The sequence below is a fragment of the Cavia porcellus genome, unplaced genomic scaffold (assembly GCF_034190915.1).
Source record: "Cavia porcellus strain 051 isolate PalLab524CR breed Dunkin Hartley unplaced genomic scaffold, mCavPor4.1 scaffold_3, whole genome shotgun sequence".
NCBI lineage: Eukaryota > Metazoa > Chordata > Mammalia > Rodentia > Caviidae > Cavia > Cavia porcellus.
This window is the reverse complement of record NW_026947486.1, coordinates 71413894-71434151: the sequence shown is the minus strand read 5'-3', so window position 1 is coordinate 71434151 and position 20258 is coordinate 71413894. Positions and strand designations below refer to the sequence as shown.

Genomic DNA, 20258 nt, shown 5'->3' with positions numbered 1-20258 from the left:
ATTTATGTTCAGTCTGAGAAGCTTCCTTTAGGGTTTCATTTAGGGCTGTTAATGAATTTCCTAGTTTTGCATCATCTAAGAATGTCTTTACTTTACCTTCATTCTTGAAGGATCTTTTAATTGGATATAGAATTCTCGCGAGGTAGTCATATTTTTTCAGCAACTTAAAGACATTGTTCCGTTGATTTTTGGCCTCCGTGGTTTCTGATGAGAAATCTACAGTATTTCAAATGTTTGTAACATATATATTATGTACCAATTTTGTCTAGATGCTTCCAAGATGGTTCTTTATGCTTTTCACTCACCGATTCATTGTTTAGTCTTGAGATGGCGTCTCACTATGTTACCAGAATGGCCTCAAACTTGTGAACTCTAACGTCAGCCTCCCAAACCGCCAGGATTATAGGCGTGCATAACCACACCAATCTCAAGATATTTTGTTTCTGTTTTTAATGTTAAGCAGTTTTTAAACCTGTCTGGGAGTGATTTTCTTTAAATTTATCAAGTTTGAGGTTCACCATGTTTTTTCATTTGTATATTAATACTTTTGTTAATATTTTAAAACTTTTTGAGCAATAATTTATTCAAAAATTAGTTTCTGCAACAATTCCTTTTTCTGATCGTTTTGGGGCTTTAATGACATGAAGGTTAGACATCTTGATACTGTATTAATAATCTTTGAGGTTCTATGCAATTTTAAAATACATTTTAGTTGGCATAACTTTTAAATTTTACATATGATGAAATACTTGATAGAAATAAGCATACAGCTCTATTAGACAATAAGAACATACACCTAGTTATAGGGATTAGAGAAAGTGATAACTAATCTGAATCCCGGTGGGTCAATACATTTAGCTAATTGAAGAGAAAGAGCAATGGCTACAAGTGTGTGAACTTGCAGTAAAATATAGAATGTTTGCAGAAAAACTATAGTGACTAGAAGAGGTGATACCAGTGCAAAAGATGCTTGAGAAGTAAACAGGACAAATCATGATATATCTGGATAAGGGATTCTTTATATAATCTATCTTGAGGACAGTTGCAAAGCAGAATTTTTAAAAGTATGAAGTGTTTCTTTTTCTTCTTTCTGTTTTTCTGAGTTTTTTTCATTTCTTTAATGGGCATATATCACTTTATTGTACTAGCTTTATTGAAATATACTTTATATATTATATGATTTATGAATTTACAGTGCAAAATGCAGTGGATTCTAGTACATTGTACAATTTCCCAACAAATACCACAATCAATTCTAGAACAATTTTATCACTTCCAAAAAGAGATCCCTGTACCTTTTAGTTGTCATTTTCCATTTCTTCCCAGTCTTCCTGCCTCGATCCCAGGAACAATCCTAATCTACTTTGCCTTTTATGGATTTGCCTATTGGGCACATTTCCTATAAATGAAACCATATACTGTATGGCCTTTTGTGTCTGGTTTCTTTCACTTAGCAGTGTTTTCAAGCTTCTCCATATAGTAGCATGAATGTGTACTTCATTTGGATCATACTCCATTGTTTGTATGTACCGCATTTTATTCATTCTCTCACCAGTTGATGGAAATTTGGGTTGTTTCCAATTTCCAATTTAAAATATAGCTGTGAATATTGTGTACTAGTTTTTGTGTAAGCATATGTTTTCAATTCCCAGGAGTGGAATTGCTGGGTCATGTAAAACTCTATGTTTAGTCATCTGACTAACTGAAGAGTATTTTCCAAAGTAGCCAAACCACTTTTGCATTCCCATCTGCAGTGTATGAGGGTTCAAACTTCTCTATGAACTTCTCAGCACTTTTTATTATGTCTTTTTGATTCTTCTATCCCAGTGAGTGTGAAGTGATATCACATTGGTTTATGTTTTCAAAATAGAATTTTCATACATTTTGTACAAGCTGTTGTACAACACAATGCTTTGCTGTACGTATAAATGGTGAAATGATTACTAAAGTCAAACAAATCATATCCATCTACTCTTACATTATTTTTTTGGTGTGACCACATGAAATCTCTATATACAGTATGCTTCATTATAGTCATTTTTTACATTTGATCATTACACTTAATCATTATGCTAAGTGAAATAAGATGAACACAGAAAATAATAATGCATAGTCTCACTTATATGTGAAAATTATCTAATACATATAAACAGAGAGTAGGCTGGTTGTTACAAAGGTGAGAAGGTTGGAAAATGGGGAGACATTGTTTAACAGGTACACAGTTACAGATATATAGGATTAATAAATCAGATTGTGTTTTTGTTTTACTTTTTCCCTGGTGGCCAAGGATGTTGACTGTCTTTTTTATATGTGTCTATGATCATTTATATATCATCTTTGGAAAAAGTTCAGATCCCTTGTCAGTTTTTATTTGTTATTTTTCCTTTGGGATTGTAGGTGTTATTTAATATGCTGGATGTAAGCCATGTAAGGGATATGTGATTTCTAAAGCATTTTATCCCATCCTATTGGTTACCTTTTATACTTCTTGATGGTGTTCTGTGAAGTGCAAATGTTTTTAATTTTTTGATGTCACATTTATCTATTTTTCCTCTGTTTCTTATGGTTTTGGTGTTTTAAGAAACCATTTCTTGATCAACAATCACAAAGATTTATGCTCATGCTTTCTAACACTTTAGAAATTTTAGCTTTTACATTGAGGTGTTTGATCCATTTTGAGTTATTTTATGCATCATATACAGCAAAAGTTCAAATTCATCCTTTTGCAAATGACTATCCAATTGTTCCAGCCCTATTTGTTGAAAAGATCCTTCTTTCCACTGATTACTCTTGGAAGGCTTGTTTAAAGCCAATGCATCTCAAATCTGGGATTATTTCTGGAATCTCAATTCTGTTCATTAGTCTGATCTTTAAGTCTACTCCTATGCTGATACCATGCTGTTTTCATTACTGTAGCTTTGTAATACATTTTGAAGTTGGGACGTTGTGAGACTCCAACTTTGATTTTTTTTCTTTCAAGATACATTTGGTTATTCTGGGTCTGTTACATTTCATTATGAATTTTAGGATTGGTTTTTCAATTTCTGCAACAAGCCGTCTAGGCTTTTGATAGGAATTGTACTGATTCTGTATACCAGTTTGGAGAGTACTGTCATCTTAGCAATATTAAATAACACTCAACTTAAAACAATATTAAAATGAACATAGGATTTGTACTATTTTATGATAAAAGCAAAACAAACACTATTTATAAAATGGTGATGTTGCATTATTGTCTTTTTAGGTCCACTTCTTAATTAGCGTTCCATTTCCCTTTTGTTGTTTTGAGGTGATCCTTAAGAAACAGAAACAAAGACTTTGTATGAGAATTGGTTTATTTCTAAAAAGAGGCAACCCTCATCCTGAAGATTATTCGTTTTGCAGGCTAACTGTAATACAGTCTGAAAGCAGGTAGGGAAGGGAAGTATCATTTATCAAGAGCATAGTATCTGCCAAACCTCAAGCCTTGTATTTCCCCACAACATGGTCTCTCATTCAGTCTTATGAAAACATTTTTCATAGGAATTATTATTCTAGCTTGACTAATGAAGAAGTGAAATATTGGGAAGATTAAGGAATTGTATTGAACTCACAGATCTATTAGATGAAAGAGGCAGAATTTGTATCAAAGTTGACTTAATCCCAGAGTGCTTGACATTTCCACCTGTCCAGTGTTTTGAGGGCACTGCGAATAGTAAAATATATCTTCAAACTCTTTCTTGTTCTGGTACTCAAGGCTGGAAGAAGGCTCTCATATTGTTTCTTGGGAACTCTTTGGCTGTTGAGTTGTTCCCAGATCATTCACATGTGGAAGTCAAGAAAACTCCATAACTTACAACATAATGCTTATCCAAGCTGATCTGCCCCTGGGGTCATCCTGGCATAGTCCATCTCTGTAAAGGAGCTCTACACAGAGACAGCATCTACACAGAGACAGCATTGCTTTTTTTAAAAAAACATGATTCAGGGTGGGGATTTAGCTCAGCGGCATGAGGGCCTGCCTTGCAAGTGCAGAGTCGTGTGTTTGATCCCCGGTACCAAAAAAATAAAAAATAAAAAATAAAAAAATAAAAAAAGCATGATTCAGATTTAGTGCAACTTTTTTTAAATCAGTACTGGGGATCGAACTCACGACTGCCTGCTTGCAAGGCAGGTGCTTATGCCGCTGAGCTAAATTCCCAGCCCCTAGGGCAACTTTCTTAAATTTTCTGTTTAACGCAGTTTATTTACTATTTATGCATCTGCATTAATACCTTGAATGATTTGACTGAAGACTTTACAATACTGAAATTGAGTTCAGGATTTTACAACATTAAAAACAAAGAGGTCTATAGTCATAATACTACTCAATCTTACTAAGAGTCAGCATAGAGTTAAAGCTCAACACTATTCAGAAAATGGTGGTAGAAGAATATATGCTAACATCTAAGAAGTTACATATATAATTTTTAGTTAAAAGATGTATAATCAAACAGTTTAGTGGCAAGAAAGTGGTGCTAATAAACAAAAGGTTTCTTTTCAAAAGAAATTATACCATCTTTGGCGAACTGTCCCGTTCTATTATTTTTTCTTTAGTTCTCACGGAGTTTATGCAGATACATTTCTTGAGACAATCTTAGAGTACACTGTAGATGGAAATGGAACGTGAATCCAGAGCTACAGGTGAAAAGTAAGATCCAGGTGCTGATAGAAAAATCTTCCTGATTTCGGTCATCACATATTTATATCCTGGAGTGAAGGTTCTTTGGCCTCCCCTGGCACTTGTGTTCTTGAGGATGGCTGTGAGTGCCATAGTTCTGTCTCCAATTGCTGGCCCTTAACCTTAACTTTGAATTGGGTTGTTACAGAATAAACAAGGCAACAAGCAGAGCCAGCAGTACTGAATGGGCTCCAAAAAAGAAGGAAGGCCCAGAGATGATGGAATTCTGTTCTAAGTGATGCTGAGGGCTTGTGTCTGTCCCCAAATCTGTTCCTGTTATTGGCAGTCTATGTGGAATACATAGGAAAGGAATCTATAAAGGGCTGGCCCCAAACCATCACACGATCCTTAAATTCTTGTTACCATTCCTTGAACAATACCTTGTTGATCAGCATAAGCAGTTCATGAAAACAGTGCACTAACAGCTGGAAAGGTAATGCCAGACATGGCTACTACTGCCCCAGCAGTTTACAACATCCAAGATTTTGAACCAAAGCTATACCATTCCAGCTGTAATATTTGAAATCACAGACCCAGTAAAATGATGTTATTTCCAATTGACCTCATAAGTAAACTCAAGATGATGGTCTGTGCAATAATGGACAGAATGCCACACGGCTCTGAATGCCACAACACTTCCTAGCAAAAATTTCATTATCTGTCTGAGGTTTTAGAAAAATGCTAGAATACTGGCCTGTCTCTGGCAAGTATGGGAGAAATTCCATAATGTAGATGAGCAGCACTATCGAATCCTGGCCTACTTTTTTTAAGGAGACAAAGGGTCAGCTTGTTCCCAGGAAATGGGTGTTCCCCATGATGCTGGCTGCCTCTTCTCAGACAATGACTCAGGCATAGCAATGAGAATAAAGCGAATATCTAGCAAAGCTATTGCTGTAGCTAGGACCATCATTAAGCTGTCTCCATATACTCACCTGATGTAAGCTCTAATCGCAAGTAACTAAACTTGCAGCAAATGTTGCTGAAGCCAAGCCATAAGTGATACTTCTTTCATGCTCTTGGGTTGTATCTGCTAATATGCAAATACCACAGAGAAAGTAATAGCAAAAACCCCAGAAACAAAGATAACAACAAAGTACAACCTTGGGCAGATCTTCATTAAAGGAATTGGGGCATATATAAAAATAACTATGAGTAGCAAGAAAGATTTTTAGCCCCAAATAATCAGAAAGAGCACCAATAAATAGGCACTGAGAAATGATAATGAATCCTTTACTCCTTGAATTAAGCTATTCATCAGAAATGTATGTTTAGGTAAGATTTCATGTAGTACCACCAAGGTGGGCTCCATCAATGGTCCCCAAACCAAAAAAAAAAAAAAAAAAGCTCCACAAAAAAGGACGATAACTGCATGATAAACACTAGGAGATCCGATTTCTTGAGGCATGACTTTATCCTTAATAATGATCTTGTTGGTCAACATGATACTGCGGTTCATGGCCATTTCTTCTTCTCTTAGGCCATTTTACCATCCTTGACTTCTGGTGTTTCTGCAGCCACTCGCAGGATGGCCCCAGTGGCCAGTGCAGTGGTCATTACTGCTTGGCCAAGCCACTTGGGCACCTGCCACCATTTTGAGGCTCTGGCCACCAGAAAGCATTGCCTTCTATCCCATGGCTGGACTTAATGCTAGGCCAACAAAACTCATTTTTTAAAAAATTTCAATGTAAAAACATTTATATCCTGCTCAACCATTAAGAATATAATACTCACTGACAATTTGTAAGAACTTATTTTTCTCTAAAATAAAATATCTCTGTGTCTAGTTCTCCACCACTGTCAGATTATGTTCAAGAATAATAAATACATCAAACCTATTTAGTTGATAGTCTAGAACTATGACTTTCTGAGCATCAAAATAAAAGTTAGCTTACCTTCCAAGGTGGAGGCTGATCTGCAATGACTGGCTAAACAAATTCAAATCTCATGTGATGAGAACTTCCTGATTCTTCTTTGATGGCCAGTGCAAAAAAAAGCTCTTTCTCCTCTTCATCCATTTGTGAGTTCTTAGTTTCAGAAATAATTTTAACATTGGGGTTTTATGCTTTTAATATAGGATTATTGTAGTGAAGATTTGCATTCACAAGCTGCAGTTGATACTCTTCATTAGTTTTCATTCTCTTCTAGCTAAAAGATCATCAGTTTTGATTTTTATAATACATTTATTTACTCTATCTATCTATCTATCTATCTATCTATCATCTATCAATCTATCATACTGGAGAATGAACCCAGGGTCTCATGCATACTAGCAAGCACTCTATCACTGAACTATACCCCCATCCCCGATTTTGATTTCTTAATATGACTTTCAGTTGTGGTTCTTATATCTCTACAGACCTATAAGCAGGAGTTACCTTCTTGTTCAGGAAGTATTGGGAAAACTCGAGCTTGAGGAAAGGCTCCACATGAGGGAATGTTCTGGAAAGCCAGAGGCCTCTTCTGATGGTGTCTGAGAGTCCACAGAAAGGATTAAAGAGGCATGACCCAGTGAGATTTTCTTTTCAGCAATACTATAGCAGCATTGTGAATTAAAAGGCTGCAAAAAGTGGAAGCCAAGGGACCACTTGCTTCAGGCTGTCATTATTTATTTCTGGGATTACTGCATTTTTTCAGAGAGGTAGTGTGGACAGAGACAGGGATAGTTTAAGAGATAATTATCATGTTCACTATTGTGCCCTCATTTTTTGCTGTCAGGTGGCTCTCATTGAATTCAGTCATGATTTTCCCATCAGGCATCTTGCACTATTTCTCAGGATGTCTTTGATTACAATAATGCAAGGAAAGGCATTATTTAGCAGACTGCATGTAATCGTATTATAGTTCCTTGTGGAAAACATTAAAGTGGTATAAAGATTTGTAATACTGCTAACTTGTGGTACAGCAGTTTTAAATATATATCGCATACACCAGCAGTAAGTTACTTATAAAATTTCCATGGTAAAATTTAGTGAATTGATTAATGATAAACTATTAATAAATATACATTTCTTTTAGTTTAATGAAATAAATTTGGTGTTATAATTTTAATTAGTATAAATGGCAAAAATCAATATTTATGCTTCAGCAGCAATTATTCAAATTCAAACAATTAGTCTATTTACAGATTTTGTGTTCATTTTATTAGTGAAAAGAATGATAAAAGTGATTAGATCTATTTGTACTACCAGTAGTACAAGCCACCTAATGGGACAGTCATGCATCAAGAAAATTTGGTAACTGAATAAATAATAGGGGTACCTAAAATGAGAAGAACTTCCAAGATAATGTCTCAATTTCTGACTTTGATAAGAGAATGCAAAGAGAAGAGCTGGCATACTTATTATGAGATAATGTATTTAGTTTTGAATAGCTTGAAAATCAAGTGTCTTTGAGATATATTACTGGAGATACTGTGTAGATAATTTACAATTCGATTCTGGGGCTTAGAGAAGGCATATGCTGGAGTTATTGATTTGGGAGTCATGATATAGGTGGGAACTAGAGGCAAGGGTGTGATTAAAATAGACCATGAAAGCATCACAGGGGACATTTACATGCAAGGCTTGAGTAAGAGAAGGAGAATGGGAGCTGGAGAAATGACATGAGTGGCAGGACAATGATCAGAAGTGAAATGGTCAAAAAAAAAAACAACTGAAAGATAACATAATTTCAAAAAGAAATAGTATTCACTGAGTCAGCCAGCTGTGGTGACTCAGGCTTGTAACCTCAGCAATCAATCAGGAGTCTGAGGCAGGAAGATCACTGTGAATTTGAGGCCAGCCTGTTGTACATAGTGATTTCAATGCCAGCCTGAACTACACAACAGGACCCTCTCAAAAAAAGAAAAAAAACAAAGAAGACAACTCTCTCAACACCAATAACAACAAAAATAAAGCAACAACAAAACAAAAATAAAACAAGAAAGGTTTACTGAGTTAATACTATGTACCCACAGGTGCCTGCACTAGTGGACCTTATATGCATTTGAGAAGAGTCAGACAATAGGCAAAATAAAAGCTGATGTTATAAGGCAAAGGACCAAGAAAAGCAGTTTAGGAGTTCTGCTGGGAGGAGTCCAGTTTAAATGAGGTGATCAGGATTGGCCTCTCTGAAATAGAAAAACAAGTAAGCAATGAGGATATGGATTTGTGAGAAAAGAGTGTTCCATCAGAAGGTAGAGGACACCACAGAGCCTCTGAGGCAAATGCATTCCTGAAATGTTTGTGGAATAACAAGGAATCGATGTGCCAGGAGCATAATGAGTAATGAGGAGATCAGAAGAGAATAGATGAGAAGCTAAGAGGGTAGTACACACAGTGGTGAACCTTGTGCATCTTCATTACAAGGACTTTACTTTGTAAGGAATTATAGTTTTGATCTTTGCTAAATGCAGCACTGAGACTGTAGCTCAGTATGCAAGCATAGAAGCAAGGAGAGCTGTTAAGAAGCTATTATAACAATTTGAGAAGGGATTGCACCTTGGATGAGTTTGGTTTCAGTGAAGGAAGTCAAATTATATATATACATGCTGTCATATTTTCTTTCTTTCTTTCTTTCTTTCTTTCTTTCTTTCTTTCTTTCTTTCTTCCTTCCTTCCTTCCTTTCTCTCTCTCTCTCTCTCTCTCTCTCTCTCTCTCTCTCTCTCTCTCTCTTTCTTTCTTTCTTTCTTTCTTTTCCTTTTTGAGACAAGATATGACTATGCAGTTCAGGCTGGTCTTGAATTTACTTTGTAGCCGAGGCTTACCTCAAACTTGCAACAATCCCCCTGCATCAGCCTCCTGACTGCTGAAATTACAGTTATGCACCACCATGCCCAGCTGCACTGTGATACAGTTTCTTTTTTAAATTTTCAGCTTCATTGAAGCATAATCTAAAAATCAATAAAACTGCATGGTTTTAACTGGGGTGCATACTTCCCTTGTCTGCATGGTTCATGGTTCACCTACAAGCACTCACATGGATTTGCCCTATTTAGGACCAGAAGTTCTCTAACAATGATTAAAGTATTATGGAATAAGTTCTTCTGATTCTCAATCTGTGGTCAAAATTTGCTTAGAGTAGTGACAACTATTGAAGGTATTCCAATCCATCAAGATTTCTTAAAAAATGCTAAGGTTAATAATAGTAATTATAATAATGCATAGTAGTGTATCATTGCTCTGTGGCAGAATAGTACATTGATGGTTTAATTTTTTATTATTTATAAACCTGGATGCATTTTTATTATCTTTTCAAACTGAGAAAGCCAATACTTAGAAGTGAAATGTTGTAGATCTAATAATATAAACTCTTAATTCTGTATTTTCCTAATGAGAAGCCATAACTCAGAGGCAAGACCAAGAGACAGTGAGAACAAATACCAAGCATTTTTGAGGCGACTGTGGTAGGAATGATGACTTTACCTTCATAATTTTACTTTTGGTGAGAAATCCCACTGTCCAGTGACTTTCTCTATGTGGGAGGCACTAGGAGTTGTAGAGACGTATGAACCTGATATAATATGCTAGACTAAAACTACTACAAATGTACAAGTTGGCTTCCAAAGCATTTTGAAATAACCTTGAATGGAATAAACACAACTGTTCTGTTACAGTGTGTTGATAGGAACTGTTGAAGAATTAAGTTTCTGTGGTAAGTCCAAAACAGCTGTCCTGTCTATTGTCAGGGGAAAATGGGATGAATCTGTATCTCTGTGGGCCACAGCCTACATTCTAGCCAATCAGAAACTAAAGGAAAGCTACCTGGCCACCATATAAATGTTGGCTAGCAAAGTAAGTGCCCCTCCAGGCAGAATTTATTTAATTCTCACTCAGATTGAGGAGCCAAACTTGGTTTGCTTCTGTAGCTGCAGGTGACACCTCAGCTGCTTCAGCCAGGCACAACAATGAGGGACAACATAACTGGAAATAACTCATTATGATCCGTATGTGGAGGCATGCTTCTTCAAGTGTAATGCCAAGAAAGCAGAGGAAAAATGGTGAAAAACCTGAAAGTCTGAGGATGTATGGTGAACTCAGTTGGGTACATGGCATCTTGTGTGTCACTAAGCCTGTACTATGTACGGAGCCTCACATTTCCCATCAGAGCTTTGAGTTGTGGAGGTTTTTGTAGATGCATACATAGGTCGAATGCGGCCAGCACTGCACACCTTACAGTACACTGTCTTTTCAAACAAAGCAATTCAGTTTTATATGTTGTGAAATTAAAAGTTATTTTTTATGAACTTTACTCATGTGATATCATAGGCTAAGGAGGCAGTTGATCCATGTCTACAGATAAGAACTCGCAGACAATATTTGAATTCTCTGCTTCCTGAATGAGACCCCAGAAGTATCCCCAAGAGAATGTTAGAGATCCTGCTATGTAAGGTAGTGGCACTGGCAACAGATGAAATAAAGTTTAGTGAGCATTTTGATACCAAGGTAACTTGGAGGTTGGCAGTAGAAGTAGGTTGGAATGTGGTATCATTTGTCTTATCTAGTTAGCATGACCTATGAAATGTCACAAGTAAGGTGACATCCACTCCGCTGCTTTTCTTATTGCAAATTTTATTGAGATAAGTGTAAGTCTACATGTAGTTGCAAGAGATACTTCATTTTCATTTTACCTCTTTCTTGCTTTTTTACTGTGTGGGACTTTGATCCTCCAAGTTATTGTGCTAATGGGAAATGTCCTTTAAATTTTTCTTTTCTGAGGAAACATATTGATAATTTGCTAAAACATAAAAAAGTCTTTCTCCTTCCTTTAATAAGGGTAAAAAGTAGTTGAAGAAAGGATGTGAGACTAATAGAGTGTGAGGTAATAAAGCACTTTATGTATATGCTCAGCAGAGATTTTGACTAAAAGCTAGTTGATGGAATTCTCATTCACTTGCCTGGTTTTATGCATAACATTTCTCTTACTTTTAACCTTGGAGAGATACAATTAAAAAAACTAAAACCTGCATGTAAGTATAGTGAGCTAGAAAATAAGAAATTCACATTTATTTGGTTAATATACATAACACATTTGGAGGGAGCACGGTACGAATGTGTACCCATGTACACAAAGGTATAAAGTCACGTGTATGTGCTCTGAAAGAAGCACTATGGTTACTGTACTAGTAATATTGATGGATTAAATCTCTAGCTTGTTTTTGAGTGACAAATTAGACTCTAACAGGTGCATCTGGTAAGTTTTAGTGAGCTTTATGGTCATTTAGTCACATTTACAGGTGATTTTTAATATAAAATCTTTCTTTAGTAGAAATATCCTCAGTGTATGTCACATAGCAGGAAATCAATACTTTTTAAAAGAATGGGTGAATTGAAGTTCTCAGGAATGTGGGTTCAAAATATCTTCTGAAGATTTCCATACCAGATATTACACACAACTAAAGCATTATCCAGATGACTTCCTGTGTTTGGAGTCTTCTAAATAAAAAGACAATCGAAGTCAAATTATTTATTGCATCTGTTCTCTTGGGGGATTTCTCTGCCATCTACCTTTGGGATCTAACAGGCTTGTACTCTTTATTGAACCCATATATTTGTCTCTGAGCCAATGCATGTAAAATCCAGATGGAGACACTGAGCTTGAGTTATTATTTAGTGGTAGAATCTGCAGGGCATTGCCTGTATTTCTCACAAGGCTGAGCATTTGGTTACCTTTATACCTGAAAAACAGTTTTCCCTCTGACTTGCAAAGTGGTAAAATGGCCATCCCAAAGTGGATGGGAAATGACAGAAGAGAGAAGCACCAGCTCATTGATATTTGTCATTTTTATTTGCAATACTTTAGGTCCAAGTTTCAAACTGCAATATTTTTACACTCAAGACACAGTCATGCACAATCCATATTTCAATTTTCTATTGCTTCAACCACAATTTAAAATAACAATATTGGAAACAAAAATCCTTTAAAAAGATTGCTGAAGGTAGAAGGATGGAACCATACCATCAGCAAGTCTACAAAAGAAATAACTTACTTAAAAATCAAACAAACAAAAGACCATAAATACCTTTAATCCAAAGTTACAGAAGAATTTCACTACACATGGATTTACAGATAACACATTTTGACAAAAGTAATGCACAGCCAAATGAGATACACTTCTGTGAAACAGTGAAAATGTAGATCCTCTTTAATTTATTTTACCTGATTGTTGTGAGTATAATCCTAGAACATCAATACCCTTGTAATCTGGCACCTACCGGCTGATGTATTGATATTTAAAACTCAACATATTAATAGTTAGCGGATTCCATTAGAGATCTTATTGTCACTCATGAATATAATATATGTGGGTCCATAAAGTGTACCACACTCACACATACAAAGTGAACTTGAATTTTGCACTCAGGGCTGGTTGGCACTCTACTGTACGCAGGCCATTGGGACCATTCACTAACTTCGAAATTTACCTTCTTTCCAGCAGCATACTCACACAACTGGCCACTGGGGGAGTTTTCATCAGAAAAACTATCTTTGGTTCCCAAAAAGTAAATCTATCAAGACTTCTTAATGTCAAAAGCACATATTTACTTTTTATTTTCTCTCTGCAGCTTACTAACGTTTAGATCTACTCTTTGTAGTCTCAGCCATTAAAATGCATTAGATCTGCCATTTTGTGCCATTTATGAATTTACATCTAGAAGGCCCAGCGCTGCTTTACAGGAAAGAAGAGGCCCAAGTACAATTCTATTTTAGCAAATGTGACAGCGTATTTCTGCTCTAGTAGCAAATACTGACCACAGCTTAATGAAAACCAGAGTCTACATAGAGAGTTTATGGAAAATAAATATGGGAACACTTAACAGAGAAAAAAATTAAAGCAAAAATAAAACAAAACAATTGTGAATAAACTGGAAGACTGCCACAAGTTGTATCAACATTCTTTAGTATTACTAACTTCATTTACTTGAGTTTTTCCATCTTACATAGTTCTAGTGTTTCACTACAGCATAAGAGACCCAGGCTTAAGCATGATATTTGCCATCAGTTTAGCAGATTGAATTTGCAAGGCAACTTATACCACAGAATGTAGAGGTTTGGGAAAGACCTTGGAGAGAAGCTAGTCTGATATCTATTTTACAGATGAGGAAACAGCAATAGAAAAGTGAGAGACTTGCCCAGGGTCATGCAGTAAGGTGCTCATAAAGCCCTTATTAGAATCCAGGTCTCCTTTCTAGGCTAGTATTCTTTCTACCACATCTGACTTATTCTCTAGAATGATCACTTATTTTCTCTTAAGTATTAAATCAGCTGAATGTGCTGACTGCTTTACTGTTGATATTATGGAATAGAATTCACCTGATGGCAGTTTTTGAAGGAGACTCTGATGGCACTGACCAGATATCTTTATCTTGCAAGTTCCACCAAATTAAGTGTAAGTAAATGCTACAAATAATAAGTATACTGTAGTATATGCAGAGGTACGTGAACGAAGGTGGTATTTCAGTTTCCGTATCTGCAGATTCAGATAGATACTTTTTAATATTAAATAGACATTCCAATGCATGAGAAGTTGGGTTAGATTCGTTGGTTATTATAGAAATGTGGCTCAGAAAAGAGTAAAAAACTGAAAACTAACTAACAGATTATAGTATGAGCCTTTTATGAAAACCTCTTTCATGGAAAAACAATCTCATTATTTCCAAGGTCCCACTTATTGCCTTCCTAATCCATATGCAAATATATGTTCAGAACTGCATGTTAAGTTCACTCAGATCAGAGGCCAATCATACTGTCAGTTTACATTTGCTAGATTTCAGTCTTTTGCTCAGAGACTGGGAGATGCTTGCTCCATTGGTGATACCTTTCATTGACAATTAACGGCAAGTAGCTCAATAAAGGACCAAGAAATTCAGGTGCAGATGGAAGGATTGAGACTTCCACTTCATACTTAAAAAGGCTAAGGAAAATCCAGTGAGTTTTTTTTAGGCATAGAGTCTGCTTTTGATGATAACTAGCATATTATTAAAGTCCTAGCCTAAAATTTCTTTGGTGAGTTAGAAGGACATTCCTCTCTTTTAATACATGATCTCTCTTTCTCTTAAAATCACAGTTACTGCATACAGCCTATAATTAAGCAGCACAAAAGCACATGGAGACCATCTAAAGCCAGAACTAATAGGACTGTAACTGAATGCCACCAGGCAGAGACAATCCTAAATATCTGTCTTAATGATTTCAGAGTTAGCTTTTAACTTCAAGTCATAATTTCTCTTGACGTCAATGGGACTTGCTCCCTGGTCATTAAAAGAATTCTACCTGAATGATATAATATCTTATTGGGCAAAGAAATAGTGAGAGCTAGGAACTTTATCCTTTTATTCTTCCAAAGTTTAACTTGGAAACTTGCTAAAATAACTCAGAAAGATGGTACTTGAAATAAATGTTAATCAAGGGGGCTAGACAAATAGTTACCCCTACGGTAACCAAAATAGACATGCAGATGTCATACTAAAGAAGAAGGCAGCCTCTTTTAAAGCAAAAGAATGAAGTTGGAGTTACATAGATAACAGTTTCCTAAGAAAGCACATGCCATACGTGAGCGTGTGCCAACCTCAGCACACGGGCAAGTATAAAGCCTATGGAGTAATTATAACTAGCAAACATCTGTGTCCTGCATTCTAGAGTCTATGCTTCTAGAATTCCCTTTCTGATGTTTATTCATTATAATGTAATATTACAAAAACATCAAAGAAAATTTCAAAGCGAAAAAAGAATCACATAATCCCACCTCCCTAACAAAACTGATTTCCATTATCTGCGTTCTTAGTCTTTGCCCATATGCAGCTTAATTTTATATAGTCGTAATCCCTGTTTATGCTATTTAAAACTGATTTCATAGAATCTCTGAGAACTAGCAGACTCATTAGAAATAACCCATTGAGCAAAGGAGTATAATTATTTACATGATCTTTGAGCTGCGAAATATCCTTTATAGACAAACATCTCAAACTATCAAAACATTTATACAGACAACAGGAAGCAATTTCATATTTCTTTTTCTTTTAGCAATGGAATGTGCTTCAAAGGGGAGGGATAGATGTGAGGATCTGGTGGTAAAAAACATTGGTGTGCAATTCACAAGCCTGAAAAAAATCCGAATAACAATTAAAGAATAAATACTCAAATTAAATCTCACATGAAATGGCCATCCAGTAGCCAAAATGGAACATAGACACACAAATATTTACAATGACACATAGACAGTATCAACAAGAATGAAGTCATTACCCAACGTGGTGACCAATTTGAAGGGACTGTGTCATCACAAAATCCTCATGGGATCATGACAATGCACCGGATCCTTGCTACAAGATCAATGTTCTTTTCTTTCTTAAATAAATACTATCTACTGTGCTTCATACCCTTCCCTGACTTTCACATTGCCCTATTCCTATCTCAGGACATTTTGGAGTTAACATTCGATGATGCGCCCTCATTATTTTAGGTAACACCAGCAACAATAAAGATATGGATTAGACTCACCTGTGTCAAGATGAGCTAAAACATTCAAGGAAAGGAAAGAAACTATTTAACCATCTGGAGTCCAAGTTGAGTCAAGTGTACCAAATGTGAACCCTTCAGAATCATTTTGGCATGAGAAACAGCTTCTCTCTAATACTTTTTAGAAATATAAATAACTCTTCAACAGAGGGAAAGGGGTTAGAAGCTGTTCTCATTTGAAAATTTATGTGGATATAAATAAATCTGTAAGAATAAAGCCTACTAGAATACATCATCATCAAAACTTAGTACAAAGTGTTGGTAAAATAGTACCTGGCTCTTCACTGTTAATATGCTGAACTAAAAGTATAAAGAGCAGCTATTTCTCTGCCTACAGTGATCTGAAGGATTAACACTTCAGGGTCTCCAAAATAACAAAATAAGACCAAACAAAACAAAACAAAATTGCCTTTACAGCATGTAAGGGAAGCTAAATGATGACTAGTTGCTTCCCAATCAGGTTTTGGGCTCTACATTGGTGAGACCATTATCACCAATGTACTGGACTTTATTTGCATCCCAGGTATTTCATTGAATTACCTGGCATTATGAGAGAAAAAAAAAACCTTGACTTTAAATGAAATAAAAATTATGGTCTGTCTATCTCATTACAGCAGGGTAGTGTTAAAAATCTTAGACCCAGATACCTCTTTGCAAAGTGTAACATAGTATACATCCAGTTAATATTACCATTTGATTTTCTTTTCACATTTGTTGTTTTATTGCAATGTGGACAATTTGGGGGGGGGGGGATGACGGTCGAGACTCTCCCAAATTTTATAGTCAAAATAATAGGAAAATAGGAAATTCACCAGTGGAATATTCTAAACATAAACACATACACAATACAGTTAGTAGAAACTCTAAAAGAAAGTGCTTTCATTTTAAAGAAAGGATGGATGGATGGGTGGGTGGATGGATGGTTAGATGGATAGATGTACCTCGCAGAGAAGGAGAAAGGCCTATGTCACCGATCTCTTTTCTCCTTCTTGCTGGATGTAGATAGGTTCTATTCAGATTTGTTATATTCTACAAATTAAAAAGTCTTCTACAGCATAGACTGTTAGTTTTTCAAAGGCTTAGTGAAACAATTTTCCAAAATTTATAAAATTGACAATAAAAGAGACAACCTTTTTTACACATACACCTTCCAGATATTTTTCTACTCTCAGAAGATTCAGGAAGTAGTAACTGTTAGATTTTTAAGAAATAGATACATGGTGAAATAACAGTCAAATTTTGGTATTTTCCCCAAGCTACAAAAGGAATTCAGTTGGAATGATATTTCATGGAATATATCGTTGCAAGCCAAAATTATTTTCACTGAGGAATTTTATTAAATAGACTTTTGAAATTCAAAAGTCCAGAAAGCTAAATATTAACACATAATATCCTGAAACTGAAATTGGTGGCAAACACCAACATAAAGAAGTACACAGAAGCAAATGTTGATTGGGATGTCTTTCACTGATACCCCATTTCTTAAGGAATTAAAAGCTTATTATTTTTTTTATTTTCAAAAAAATTCCAAAATGCTATAAATTGTCAAATTAAACCATTTTATCATAAAGAAATGTTGGTTGATGGATATATTTCCTTCTGATGTGCCTGTTTTGCATTGTATATGTTCTACAAGCACAAAAGAGTTTTAAATTAGGTGTCTTTTCCGTTGTTTACTGTAATATCCAACAAGAATTTCAGTATCACACAGATGTCTTATTTTCCTTTTGGCTTTCAGAGAAAGTCCCATCTTTGTTTACATAATGGTTTCTCCTATCAGGATTTCCCAGGTTCAGGACCAGGGATGCACTTGTTAGTGTGTCTTTTTTCCAGTACTATGAAAATTAACAAGCTTGTTTATGCGACAGATCAACTACCTTTCAAGCATCCTTCTGAAAATGTGACAGGATTTCACCATTTGATCTTTGTTTAGACACAGAATTTGCTAAAGCCCTTCCTGAACATACATATTTCCTTCTGCTTTCGGAAAATGTTTTAAAAGAAACCTTTTCCAATACAAATGCAGAAAAATAGGTACACAAACCAAGCCACACTATAGAAGAAGAATAAAAAATTGCAACTCTATTAGGGCATGGAGTTCCACATGTTCACACAGTACTTGCTCTATTTTTTTGTTTGTCGTTTTTTTGTTTTGTTTGTTTTTGTAATTTTTTTGCTTTGTGTTTTTGCTTTCTTTTTTTAAAAAAACATTTTGACATCTCTTTTTGGACATCTAATGACAATGCAAGTGAAAAACATCACATTGGGTAAGGGGTTTTGAAGGAGGTTTGAATGCAAGAGGGACTACTCTCTAACTTAAAAACAAACACAACACTATGAAGAGGGAGTGTGCATCTTTGAGAAATCCTTTTCTTCAAAGTGAATGCACAAAATGAGGGGATTCACTACTGGCTCTTTCGCTTCACGGTGGAAGTGACCACTTGATGGCCACTTCGTCATTGCTGCCCTGTTTGGGCTGCAATTCAGGCTTACAAATAAATTACATAATCTGAGGGAATAGGAAAAAAGGCTTATAAGAAGTTTCTATTTATTTCAAAGTTAATGAACCCCCACCCCATTTGACTGTCTTTTCTTCCATCTTTCCTGAAGCAAAGTTTTAGTTCAGTCTTACTTATGAGGGAGATGGTGAGGGGTAAGGCTTGCAGTCCTAGCGGCTGCTGTTCTTAATCGCTTCCTTTGCAGCGATAATCAGAGGAGTCAGGCTTGAGAGAGGCTTGGCTAATTTTAAAAATGGATGCTGCAAAAGGAAGAAAAAAGAGAGGCATTACTGAAATTCTTTCTCCAACAAGTGCATTACTTTATATTTTCAAGTTGCTTTTTTTTTTTCATTTAGAATGTATGGTGAATACCCAATTAAAGATCATTTAATTTTAAAAGTAGTGACAAATTTTTGGTCCTTTGAATGCTTTAGTCTTTCACTGTTATGAAATCCTCTGGATTCAGACTAGAATAACTGAAAACTCTGGGTAGGAACCTTGTAAAAGCCCACTACATTTGTTCTGTTCTGAGCTTCTGATTTTCTTTAAAAGATAAAATTTAATGTGTATGGCAGCCTTCATTTTTGAAAAAGCATCTTCAGGTGCCCATTAAAGAATTTTACTCTGAAACCAGTGCCATCCTAACTGCTAACTTCAGTCGCTAGGTTCTATACCATTTTTGTTGTTGTTCCTCTTTAGTACGTAATGCAAGTGAAAATCTTTTCCTTCTTTGAACAGTTTCCCTTCTGGGGCTTGTGGCATTGTACTGTCTTGGCCCTTCCCCATCAGACTTCTCATGTACACTGGTTAAGATACTTCCCAGCCATCCTTTTCCCTGGTTTGGCTCTCTCCTCCTGCCTTCTGCATACTAGAATGTAGCACATACCATCTTCTTTCTCTAACCTCTTTCTCTCTTTCCTTCTTTGTTTTCTTTCTTTCTTTCTTTGGCTGTATTGGGGTTGAAACCTAGGGTCTTATATGTACTAAACAAGCACTCTGCCACTGAGTCACATCCCCAGCCATTTTTATTTTTTATTTTGAGATGGAGTCTTGCTAAATTGCCCAATCTGGTCATGAACTTGCATCCTACTGCCTCAGCCTTCCAAGTAGCTGGGACTACAGGCATGCAACATCATGCTTGGCCCCAAATTGCTTCAGATTTTCTTTCTTTTCATGGATCCAACCAGTCATCAGCTTTATGGTGATAACACCCACACTTATATTGTATGACTTATTCTCTTGAGCTCTAGTTCTTGTTCTCTTATTGCCTGCTGGATATTTCTTCTGTAATATTTTTCTGTCACCTTTAATTCAACATTTAAAAACTTGTTAAAAATCTCTCAAACAGGTTCATCTTGGGCAACGTTAACTACAAGCACTCTGCAGTCAGAACCCTTAGGTTCAATCCTCCCATATGCTTTTCGTCATGGTTAAGTGAGGAAAGTGACAGACCTTTGTAAGCTACATAGGTACCAAGAAATGTTAACCAGTATATTTTCCTCTGTCATGTCCTTTTACTGAAGGCCACTATTGGTTTGATACCATGAAGTCATTTTTGTCTTTCT

General features: G+C 35.8%; 1 protein-coding gene and 1 pseudogene across 11 annotated transcripts in view; both read right to left on the bottom strand.

Annotated features, from left to right (window-relative positions):
* Positions 1-4407: 4407 nt before the first annotated feature.
* LOC100720779 (hippocampus abundant transcript 1 protein-like) lies at positions 4408-13819 on the bottom strand (annotated as a pseudogene).
* Positions 12442-20258, bottom strand: part of Pak3 (p21 (RAC1) activated kinase 3) — a 327193-nt gene continuing 319376 nt past the window's right edge. For all 11 annotated transcript variants that reach the window (XM_063246284.1, XM_063246283.1, XM_063246288.1 and 8 more), the window contains one exon: positions 12442-18953. Coding sequence is in view for 2 of the 11 variants with exons in the window: in XM_023564164.2 (XP_023419932.1) it covers positions 18864-18953 (90 nt within the window). In the remaining 9 variants the exon portion in view is untranslated. The remainder of the gene's footprint in view (positions 18954-20258) is intronic.